The 12839-nt window shown below is 36.0% G+C and overlaps 1 protein-coding gene across 3 annotated transcripts in view; it reads right to left on the bottom strand.

Annotated features, from left to right (window-relative positions):
• Window positions 1-1277: 1277 nt before the first annotated feature.
• LOC107005017 (protein ANTI-SILENCING 1) overlaps window positions 1278-12839 on the bottom strand; it is a 29322-nt gene continuing 17760 nt past the window's right edge. The window contains exons 7-13 of one of the 3 annotated variants that reach the window (XR_003575247.1): window positions 8105-8183; window positions 7797-7887; window positions 3662-3770; window positions 3439-3555; window positions 3254-3340; window positions 2411-2511; window positions 1278-1632 (exon numbers count right to left, since the gene is read on the bottom strand). Coding sequence is in view for 1 of the 3 variants with exons in the window: in XM_027913027.1 (XP_027768828.1) it covers window positions 3290-3340; window positions 3439-3555; window positions 3662-3770; window positions 7797-7887; window positions 8105-8183 (447 nt within the window). In the remaining 2 variants the exon portion in view is untranslated. The remainder of the gene's footprint in view (window positions 1633-2410; window positions 2512-3253; window positions 3341-3438; window positions 3556-3661; window positions 3771-7796; window positions 7888-8104; window positions 8184-12839) is intronic. The other 2 variants (XR_003575246.1, XM_027913027.1) reach the window with 2 other exon arrangements.

Here is a 12839-nt window from a genome sequence, read left to right as displayed (position 1 = left end):
ACTGAATTTTTAATTTTATATGGTGTTAAAATCCTTGAATTTTGGGTTATTTGTGATCTCGACGGGTCTTTGGTCGAAACTTTTGTGAGCGTCTATGTCGATCTTATTAATGGCGTGTGTTGGTATCGAGGGGCAAACATCTACATTTACAATTTCAAACGAGGCCAAAGAAGAAAATACAAAATTTACCATTTTGTGTGATATGTGATTCCGACGGATTTTTGGCTTATTTTTGTGGGCATCTCTAAAAGACCTTATTGATGGCGTGTATTGGTCCCGATGGATACACGTTTGCATTTTGAAGTTCAAATGAGACCTAAAGTGAAAAGTACCGAATTTATCGTTTTACATGTAGTGTTGTCCATGGTTCCGGTAATTGCAATAGAGAGGCCTCTTCGAAGAGCGGCTTTGGCCTTCAAAATCCAACTGAACCTTTCATTAGAATCTGTAGTGCTTGTGTTGATTGAGAAGCTTCCACTAGGGAATCTGTAGCCTTTGATGATGTTCTTGATTTCCTATGGGATAGTGAATGAAATGCTGTTTAGGTTCCACTCTCCATCCTGATAGGCTTTCATGACTCTAAGGTTAGGTTTCCCCTCTAAGAAAGGGTCATGGATAGTTTTGCTGATGGCCTTCAAGTGAGGTATCCATCTATCAGTTATGAAATTTATGTTGTCCCCTTTGCGGACTCTCTGTTCAGTTGAATCCAAGCCATCACCTTTGGACATTTTTTTAGATTTATGGTGACTAACTTTCTGGCCAGAGTTGTCGAAAAAGCCTGAAGGTTGCTTTTGATCGTGTTGGAGTTAGTAATAATAAGCTTATTTAAAGAAATTTACTAGTACAAATATAAATCATAAAATCAAAAAAATAAACAAAAATGATTTGAGGGATATATTTTGTCTTTACATAGACTTATCCCATGATTTTATATCCAAAGTATTACTAATAATACCTCCAAATGGAAGGTATTAGTGATACCTTCTATAATACCATGTAGGAGGTATAACTAATCCATGGATTAGTAATACATAGGTTCAAATTCCTTTCAAACATAGTACTAAATCATACTATCCATAAACTATTTCTTCTAATGCAGCCTACCAAACGATCCCTAAATGTGTGCTTCGTGAGATTATGTATTCTTGATTTTCCTAAAGTTTGTTGGCGCGCTCAATTCTCATTGAGTCATTGTCCTTATGTTTGGTGGACTCGGGCACTTAAAAGAAAGTATTTTGGCCAAAATTGGAGGTAAAATAGTTTAATCATATTACATGCATGTTCAAACTTAATACCATTTGCCAAGATGATCAATAAACAAATGATCCCGATGCTCGTTCAATGGGAACATGTTTAGTTCCATTTGATGATTCTAATTAAGAACCAAAGATAAGAGATTCTATTTTTAATTTAAAGATATGTTGAACAAAAGATTATGCCAGAGTGATTCATTGAGCAAAATTTCGGATAGAAATATGTATATTGCTGCAAGCTAAACTTTGTGACTTTGACATTAATCAATTGCCCCAACTATGAGGTTGAGGTCACCAAGGAAGGTAGGAAGGATTATGGTACATCCAAAAATGCCAAGAGCTTGGAGGAGTGAGTGTCTATTAGTCATCTATCCTGAACCTGTCAAGCCAAAAATCACCAAATCAGTTAAATATTTGGTAATTTTGTCCAACTGGCAAGCGCATCATCTATTCCAGCTCAATTTTCATGCTTGGCATGACCAAATATTTATATGCAAGTTGAGCAGCATGTGAGGTTTCAATCAACATGCATATCACACAAAATAGTCATTTAAACGCATGTAATAAATAACGGCAAATTAGATTTAGTGCATTGCATACCGACTATCTGAAAGTAATACTAGTCACTAGCAATATTTCAGGGACGAGTTAATAACAAAATACAAGGCCTATTGATAACTGGGAAATCTCTAGGGGCTAGCAAGCACATGGTACGAACTCGGTGGATAAAAGGACCACCCCTCTACCCTTCTCCACTTAAATACCAGGCTTCTGATTGCAACAAGATTCAAACTCGTGACGAATGCCCAACCCAAACATCATGCGTTGTATTCTTACCATTAGACCTAAGCCCTTGGCGAGAAAACACAGGACTCCAGTGTGCTGAAAATAGAATCGAAGTACCCAAAAGACTTGGCCAAAACAAAGAGCTGATTTGCAGAATGACCCATGAAAAGCTAGAAGGGTCCGTTTTCTCTCTTCAACATAGTATTTCTATCACATGATAGACCACATCATGAAAAGCTAGGAGTAATCGTTCCTATCTTACTTAATAACATTTAATGCAACATAATTTTACTCCATCTTTGGTGTAAAAGAATAGAACCCTTGCATAGAATACAGCTTTAAGTTTAAATAAAGTAGAGAGGGATCCTAACCACCAGATGTGTCAATCGAACAAAAGACTTGCATGACTCCAATGAACTAATTGCAAGAACACCATTACCAGAAGTCAGGTCCAAGAAGTCAGAAATCTGTACTTTTAAACATAAAAAAACAACTAATAAGAAAACAAGAAAAGAAACAGTAGTATGGTTTAGATCAAGTATAAAGCCATTCAAAGCAGTAGTACCGTGCATGCTTTATCTAATGTGATTCTCCACAACATTCATCCAACAACAGAAGAAAAAACAGCACTACATTATAAATTTGGGACCTTTAACGTTACTTTATGACAGCTTTATTAAAATACTACCTTCTTTATTGACAGTCCAATTGTGAACGAAGACAAAAAATAATAAATTAATAATGCTCAAATATGAGGGGAAAAAAGAAAATTAGTGCAATGCTTTTCTCATGGACAAGAGTTAAAATGTGGAAAAATAAATCTTTAGTATATACCATGAATTTTCTATTGACATTCTCCTTCCTACAAACAGCTGATCCTACATACTGATGCCACTCGACCCATAGTACTATCCATTTTTACAACAGAGAGCTTTATCGTTTCAGTCACCACATTTTATTATTCAAAGATCAACCACTTTCATCGTGGTATGCTTGTTTCATGGACAAACACTGTCTCTTCTCTTCTTATGTAGATAATATTCAGATAAGATAATATTTGAAATAGTGCCATCATGATGTGACAACCTTCAAATTCATATACCGCAACATCCATAACATTTTGTATTATCCTAAGTTATGAATAATTCACAAAAAAAACTCAATAAAAGAACAAGATAAGTACAAGAAATTATGTGGCAGGAATGTGTACTAACCAGAAGTACACTATGTACAAAACTGCAGCTTGCTTCTCATTTTCTCTTGAGTTCTGACGCTATTTTCCTAAGTTCCTCTTTTTGTTGCTAGAACAAAAAATTAAAGAGGGTTATCAGAATGTTGTGTAAAATACAGAAAGAGCAATGCTGATCCAAACTTGGAAAATCACAAACCAGTTCCAGACCTTATATAGCCGATTCCACCAACTGTCAGATCTTGATTGCAGTAAGAGCCACTCAATGCCCATTTCATGCTCTATGGTGTTGGGCTGAGAACAATGAGAAGTAGAAACTGCTTCTTTCTGAATAACAAAGATGATTATATTAGGCTAGATAAACATGACTGAACACAGTAAGCAAGTCCTTTGTTCGGGTGGGGGATGCAGAGAGGATGGGAGAGAGACTGACCATTTCCCGCTGGGATTGTAGCCTTAGTTTGTCAACACATAGATGCCCAGCAAATGATGGAGTGTTTCCTTCCGTTTTCGGAAGAGTTACAAAGCTAGCAACAAGCGGCCTGTGCATTAAAGAAGCTTTTATGCAACTGGAATCATCCCAGCCAAAAATGTTTAGCTGGTATCAGGTTCACTAAAAAAATACAACCTACACTAATAACTTGACTAACCGCCATCCTCTATCCAAAAAAAGAGGAAAGGAACCTGACCAACTATCATCATTATCCTTCCCCTAAATATTCTCACTAAAACAGTCAAAGTAAGAAAACTGAACACTTCATTTAATCAAAGTTGTCAAAAGCTCATTTGAGCACGCGCACTTAAGAACCAAAGCTGAGAAAAGTTCAGAGTAGGCACTACACATCACTTAGGCTGCTTCACAGTAAGTTCTATCTTGAAAAGAGCCATACATCAAAAATAAATATGATTGATGAAAAAAGATAATTAATTGCTAAGACGACATTTTTAATTTTTCTTCTTTGGGTGTCAGTTGTTTAGCGAAATAAGAAGAAAGGGGGAAATGCGGTGAGGGTTGGCATGTGGGGAGACGGAAACATTTTTGTTTACTTGATTTTGAATATAGTTGTTACGGTCCCTGATATGGATCAAATTATGGTACGCTGCAATATGAAATTTGTGTGTTGGTTTGTTAAGAGAACCTACAATCTCTCGAGTTTGAAGTAGTACTCAAAAACTTGAATAATTTTCTGCTTAGATTTAATAGCAGCCATTAACAGAGAGTTTAGATACAAAACCTATAAGATAACCACCCCTAAAAACTAGGACATGACTTTCTAACACAACTGGAACGAAAAATTGCACTACAACATGAAAATAACTACTACTAGAAGAAACAGCAAATAACTACTAGAAAGAAATAACTACTGTTGTGAACTGTTGGATGACTGAGGAGTGATAACATTAATCTCCTCCGTCAAATTGTGCTTGTCCTCAAGCGCTAAGCGTGGAAAATATTGGTAATTCCCTCCTTTCTAACGAACTCTTCCTCATAATCTATAGTCAATTGCGAATAATTTCTTGCATTGATGACCTCGGCTGAATGGTTCATCACAATTGAAACAAATTCCCTTAAGTCATCTTTTCCTCATTCTAGATTTGGCCAGTTTCTTCACAAATCAGGTATGTTGTTGAGGTGAGAAATCTATTGATTTGGATTTGTAAGCATCTAACAATGCCAATAAATGGGTAGTTCCTTGATATATAATTAGTAAGACCGCCGATATAAAGTTCAATTTTTTGCGAATGAGTATATTAGCCTGCTAAATTAACTACTCAAACTTTTCTTGATAATCTACCACTGACCCGATCTGGCATAACTAAGCCAATACTTCCAAATTCTGACTTCTGATTGGTGGCCCAAAGCAAAGGTTATATTGACGTTTGAATTCATCCCAAGATAGTTGAGGCATATCTATCTCTAGTTGAAGAAACCAAAGTTGTGCATTGCCCTCCAAATGAAAAGAAGTGAGTCCAACCTTTTCGTCTTCTAGAATTTGTTGGTGTCGAAAGAAGTGTTCACATATGTTCAACCATCCCAAAGGGTCCTCTTAGCCATTAAATTAAATCGTGAGAAATCCAACTTTGTATGTCGAGGAATGATGAAATTTCCTCCTACTTCTGATCCTGATCCTCCTGCCACTCAATATTTACCCTTCCAACCGCAATGCTGACTTCAGTTAAATCATAAACGACCTTAGAATTTGCTAAATCCTTTGTGAGTGCATCCAAACGAGCATTTATTGTTTCTTGTCAGGCCAAATTGGTTGCACGTTCTTCTTAGAACAAGTTCACCAATTGTGCTAGTTGATGTTAAACTTGGTCTCCCATAACTCCCATCTCTTATCTTTGATACCAAGTTGTTGCGGTCCCCTGATATGGATCTAGTAATGGGACGCTAGTTGCTACAATATGAAATCAAACGTTTTCTTCCTACGACCTATGGTGTTGGTTCGTTAAGAGGAAACCTGCAATCTCTTCAATTTGAAGTACTCAAAAACTTGACATATTCCTAATATTACTGGAATGAAAAACGGCACTACAACAGGGGAATAACTACTACTAGAAGAAACAACCAATAACTACTATTGTAAATTGTCGGATGAATAAGGAGTGATAACGATAGTATTTCTCTTTAAAATACATGTGCACACTCAAGGACATGGCCTAGTTATCAATGAAGTACGAAAGTAGGGAGAACCATGAGGTTTCAAGTTAATATCCCAACATATATCTTGACTAGAGGTGGCAAATGGGCGGGTTGGGTTGAAATTGAAAATATTAAAATGGGTTGAATAGAAATCGGGTTAGGTCTTGACCTGCCCAAGTTTACTTTGTGCTCAAATGGGCTAACAGGTTGGGTCTTGACCGCCCAATTTGACCCGATTAATCTTAATAATTTAACATATTGATAGTTAACTTTTATAATCACAATTTGAATTTCTGCTCAAGAATTTTTTGTTAAAAAAGTATCAAATGAATAGATAAATTCTTAAAGATGTTAAATAGAAAATAATTCATACCTTCAATATAGGAACATATCTTCATAAAAAAAATTTGAATGGGTTGAAATTGGAGATTGAATTGGGCTAAATTGAGAATTCTCTTCAAATAGATTAAGCTTGAATATGTTGAGATTGAACCCAATTCAAACAATCTTGAGCCCAACATTTAAAATTCTGGGCGGGTTACCTATGTTTGGGTTCATTTTTGACACCCCTAATCTTGACAGATAAAAAATTACTTTATTTTTCCCATCTACATAAGCCTTGATGGACTGAGTAACCCAATACATGTGTTGGTGGGAGGTAACAAGTAACCAGTGAAACTAGTCAAGGTGCATGCAAGTTGGCTGAAGACTATCGGGCACGTATATTTCACTTGTTTTTGTATTGTGGACACAACTGTTTACAAAACACACTTCTCTAAAAAAAAGGTCTTCAAATAGTAACAACTTAAGTTAAAGTGTCTAACTGACAAAATGTACTAACTTGAAGGGGCTATCTAGGTATTTGTCCAAACATGTAATAACACCTCAATTTATATATTGATATCCTAGTTCCTCCAGATAAGAAAGTAAGGTAAGGTAAGAACAAAAAGACACTAATATATATACAAAAAATAATTGAACATACCAATCATCCCCAACAACTTCTCTTAAATTTTTGTATGATAAAATAGAAACCTTCCTTGAGGTCTGTCTTTCACCATACGATTGTTCATGACAAAAAAGCAATATCAAAAGTAAATATTTCTTACCCAATTGCTTCGCTAGGTACGAAACATTGTTTATAATAAGTACCAAGTTGAAAAGAAGGAAATGGGGAGACCAGCAAAAAAGAAGACAGATAAATAAACAAAAAGCAGGATAGTCACAAGTAATATGAAGGATTCCCTGTAAACCAGGTCCAAACCAATATAAATCTCTTTTGTGCAAGATTTCATCATAAGAAATGGCTAGTTTGCCGCAAAATCCCATCCCACCAGCCGATTAGAAGATATGGACCAAGTCTTATTAAGTCCAACTCTTAATGTTCAACAACTCACAAGAGGATTACTCTAGTTCGCCACAAAACCCCACCCCACAAGCCGGATTAAAAGATATGGACCAAGTTTATTAAGTCCAAGTCTTAAATGTTCAACAACCCACAAGAGAATCAACTGATCAGGATAAATTTTCTGAATGGCTAGAGATCGGAAAGCTTTGTCACAAAATTAGAACTGCTTTGGATGGGAACAGTCCTGTATATTTGGTGTCATGTACTGAATTCAGTTTACACAATAAAGGAAAAACGAAATCTGCATTGGTGTTACCAGGAAAGTAGGTTTGGAACTCGATATTTCACGAATCATCTAAAACTAATACAAGTCTACTACATTTTCCACAAGTACCAAAACAGTACCATGTGGAAGCATTTAGGAAGAAGCTTTGCAAACTTTTTTTGAAGAGCTTGTGTTATTCTAACCAATCTAACTAAGCAAACAAACCGCTTTGAATACTCATCCTAAAATTCGAAGGACACTCAAGCTTGTTCAATATTTATTGCCAAAAAAACCTTGAATACAAATACCTCTGATTTGACACCATTAAGCATCCCTCAGTCAGCTTTTTACTGACCCTTACTGCTGCTTCTCTTGTTTTGAATGCAACTAATGCTCTACCTACCAAATTACAAGACATAATGTCAAACGCAAATACACAGGACATATCCATGATCATAAAACAGAGTTTGTTATTCAATAAGCTGCCCAGTCTCCCGTAGAAAGGGTGAATGAAGAAACATAAACTAATATATGATTATGATGGACAAAAAAAAACATTCCCATAAGATAACTAGTGGAAGCATGTAGACAGAAAGATCGACACTTGAAAACATACCAGAGTACGGACTAGAGAAAGCAGTGCGCTGAACCATTTTGGCTGTGCAGTTTTCCCTACATGCATGCCAGATAATATCCTGTCACATTATCAACACAAATGTCAGTACAACAAGACAGCCATGCAAAAGTTACAGAATACAAGCCAGCCTCCTCCCAACAAACAGCAAGTGCTAATAAAAAGGATAAGACCAGATAGATAGGAAACTTAAACAGAACAAGAGACGGTGGGAAAATGCATGTTATGAGCATAATACATATTACAATCATTTTCTTTCACCAGATAAACCATAATTTCCCCTTAAAATTCCTCTGCCTCATCATGGGAACTCCAAGCTTCGGTAGGAACATCAGTCCACAAATTGGAAATGCCTCGGGGATAATAAGATGGAGGGCAACAGACAATGTTGTTAAAGTCTCATTTAAAGTATGCTCAATCCCTAAGGCTAGATGACTGCCAAGTTGGTGATTCGCCTCACCAAGGAAGTGCTAAAGGCACCATGGCACTAAAACAAAGAGATCATTGCCTATGAGCTCTATCATAAACATCTGATAGAAACCGAGGTTTTATACCGGATAAAAGCAATAGAACATACAAAGAGAAACACAAGTATCTCATATCTCTTAGAACAATAGAAAATACAAAGAGAGACAAGTATCTCGTAGTTAGAACAACCTTTCTGCATATAAAAGATATATCACAACCTGCCTACTTATTTCTGGATCTCCTATTATAGTAATAGATAACTAGAACTACTTCATAACTATTTAGGATAGTGTTTTTATATATTTTTTATTATTTTTCCCTATTTATTTGCCAAATAACTCTTAATAACCATAAGAAACTGCTCAATCCTCCATCTTGAAACCTCCGAGAATTTGAGAAGATCCAAATCATTATCTTCTCTTATCTTTCTTTGCTTCTTCCTCCTTGAATAGGGTATGGAAGAGCATAGAGAACAATGTGCAGAAAGTTGAATAGGTATGGAAGAGCATAGAGAACAATGTGCAGAAAGTTAAACTAAACTGCATTTTACTTTTAGTCTTTGGCGTAATCAGTTATACTCTAATGACATTGTCTCTATTACTGATGTGTTAGACTCGATTTAGACGTAGAGAAGTGAAATCAGGAGTACACTTGTATATAAGGTTAGGGCGTATTGTTTTGTGATATAATACAAAGTTACCAAGTTCAAAAAAAAAAAAAGCCTTATCAGCATCACTAGAGATAAATACATTTCATTAAGTGATATATTTAATAGTTATAAAACATTACCGATCAAGTTTCAATGAATAGGAATAAGAAATTAAAAATGTACTCCCTCCATATTAACTCATTTCATTTGTGCCTCGATAAGGAGTCTAGGGAAAGACTTAAAATAATTTGGGGTACAAAAGATTTGTTTATTTTAAATTGGGGTAGGATAAGGGGAAATGGGACATTTGAATATGGAAAAGGTGATATTAGGAACCATTAGAACTATCCTCCTAGGAAAGACGTTCAAAAGAGAGCACAGAGAATAGCACCTTTGTTGCCTATGTAGAAACAATTTCCAGAATATTATAGCTTTGTTCTTTTCTTGTTAACACTTCTTGAGCACATACAGTATCTCAATCACCATTACTTATTTTGAAGAGAACCGTGTTATAACAAAAATCACTATTAAATATACAGCACAGAGAATAGCACCTTTGGTGCCTGTATAGAAACAATTTCCAGAATATTATTGCTTTGTTCTTTTCTTGTTAACACTTCTTGAGCACATAAAGTGTCTCAATCACCATAACTTATTTTGAAGAGAACCGTGTTATAACATAAAATCACTATTAAATATACATGTATGCAGTGGTAACCTAACAGATAACCAAAATACTAATATCATCAGGAAACACTATGGCATATGTTAAGGAGACCGAAGATGATAGAGCACTTTATTGGACCCCGAATGACTTTCCTCGATACAAAAAAAGATGATACTTCTCATTCTCATGGTTTATGTAAGGATATGTAATCTTGTCTCTTACAATTAGTATTCTCCTATTTCTTTTTCCCTGCTTTTTTCCTGTTTTGGCAAGAGATAGAAATGTTGAGTATCAATATAAAGCGCCGACTAGTATTTAAAAGTAAAATATGGGAGAACTTCACAAGAAATTCAATAGGAACCATCAACTATCCAGCCTTCAATTTCAAAAAATTATGACTTGCTGATTGGAATTAGCTTCATTTTTCTTTTCGACAACTTTATTGGCCAGAATTAATATTTGTCAAATAATGAGACAATGTTGAGTCAAACCATAGAAGGATGAGCTACAAACATAAAAAGCTCAAATATTTATATAGTAAAATGCACCAAGCTCTTCCAGCCGAATTACGCAATATGAGATAAAGTAGGAGAGACCAAGATAAGATTCGCAAGGTCACATCATAATGTCATGGGAGAAAAGAGCCCCTACAGTGTTGTGTTTTGAATGCATCTGACTGTAATGAAAAGAACGCCTAAGAGCCCTTCTTATTTTTTATTTTATTTGATGACCGTGGTGTCTGGGGCAGCTTTAGCGCACATCAACTAATTCCATCGCACCAGCAACAGATACCAAGTAACTTCATCCACCAAGGCTAGGACAAATGGGAAGAATCACCTAGTATAGGTTCTGAACCACTTCATTGACCACTAAGAGCCCTTCTTATTTATGTTAACTTTTCATTCAGCCTTGAATTCTTTTGATGGTGGCATGAAATATAAACATGACATAAGTCTCTAATTTGAGATCACAAAATGACTAAAATACCTCTCGCTTGGCTCCTGTCATGAATTTTTCTCAAACAAACAAAAGAATGGGTCTCGCTACTTCACTTCTCTATTAGGGTTGTTCTTCCTTCAACTGCTCCAACCAAAATGACAGATCTCAAGCTAATTCCTAATAGAAACTTTTGACTCAACAAACAACCAAGATCACAGCCAACTATGACATGGTCCTTCTCTGTGGAGATGGCTTGAATTTACTCAAACTAAGAAAAAAACACTACAAACAATTAATAGTAGACCTTTACTTTTGGCTGCAACTTTTCTTCATTGGTGGAATCAAAATGAGTGCTCCTCTCCAACATCATTTTTAACATTCTTAACAAAAAATCATCAACGATGCAATTATATTTGAGAAATCAAACAATAAGGAATTTCTATCATTGTACCAGTTACGGTTACTTCACCTTAGATTTGTGAGTAAGGAACTTATACAACTCTTCGTCATTCATAATAACAATGCAAGTGTTAAGGGCAAGAAAGATGATAGTGAGTTGCCCATTAGGATACATAATCGCAAGGGCACAGACAATGACATAACGACAGTAGGTTAAATTAGGACACTTTGAGGATGAAGAAGAAATTGAATGAAACTGGAAAGCTAATATTTTATGCTCTTTTTGTTTCTCCTTAGCTCTCAAACAAGACAAAAGGAACAGAAAAGAAAAAACAACTTACCCATTATAATCCCACATGTAGGGGAGGGAGGTTGTTTTCGATAGACCCTCGATTCGAAAGAAATATTTTTGAAACAGGATTACAAAAAAATGACAACAAAATAACAAGAAATAAAGTAAATTAAGCAGCAGAGAGACTACGCGACTACTAAATAATACTATTCAGGAGAATAGGAGGGGGGAGGTTAGTCCCCTACCTCTCTTATATAAAGTGCAACACTTGGCTACCTAAACCTTGACCTCCAAACCTTCCTATCTAATGTCATGTCCTCGGTAAGCTGAAGTTGTATCATGTCCTAGCTAATCACTTCTCTGGTCCTTTTACGATTTAACTCAACCTCTCCTCTTAACTCTTGCTACAACAAACCTCCCGCACCTCCTTACTGGCACAATCATGCACCTCCTTTTCACTATCTCAAAACCATCTCAACATTGCTTTCCTAATATTGTCTTCCACCGAGGTCACTCCCACCTTATCCCGTACAACTTCATTCCTAATATATCTATACTAGCTAATATATATCTCCTAGTATGTCCACACATCCATTTGAGCATCCATTTGCTACTTTCAAATTCTGAAGTCTGAATATGGGAGTTCTTTACGAGCCACTATTATGCCACACAACAACGTTCACCACTATGTAAAACTTACCCTTAACCCTTGGCAACACATTCTTATTCAACAAGGTGAGCCTCCATTTCACCCACCCCACTCCATATAATGTGCGACATCATCGTCAATCACCTTGTCTCGTTGAAATATTGACCCAAGATACTTGAAGCTTCCTAAGTTGGGTAAGACTAGTGCATTGATCTTCAATTCCTCCACCGCCTAATGCATTAAATCACTGAACTTGCACCGTAGGTTCTTTGTTTTAATCCTGTTGTACAGAAGTCTTTAAGCTTTTGAGCTTGTTTCCAACCTTTCATAAACTCGACCGTCGTCTTGTCGATCAATATTAGGTCATCTGTAAATAACATACACCGTGGAACTCAATTTGTCCAACACCATGGCAAATAGGAACAGGGTAAAGGATGATCCTTAGTGCAACCCCAACACATCCAAGAAGTATTCTGAGTCACCACTCACTATTCTAACCTGGTCTTAGCTCCATTGTACCTTATTTTTTAATTGCCCTAATCTAAGTCACATGTACACCGCTAAAGTCCAAACATCTCTATCATAAATATAACATTAAATAACTCAAGACACTCCATATACATGCCTCGCTAGTGTCCTTCCAAAAATCCACCG

The sequence above is a fragment of the Solanum pennellii genome, chromosome 11 (genome assembly GCF_001406875.1).
Source record: "Solanum pennellii chromosome 11, SPENNV200".
Taxonomy (NCBI): Eukaryota; Viridiplantae; Streptophyta; class Magnoliopsida; order Solanales; family Solanaceae; genus Solanum; species Solanum pennellii.
This window is presented reverse-complemented; position numbering and strand designations above follow the sequence as displayed.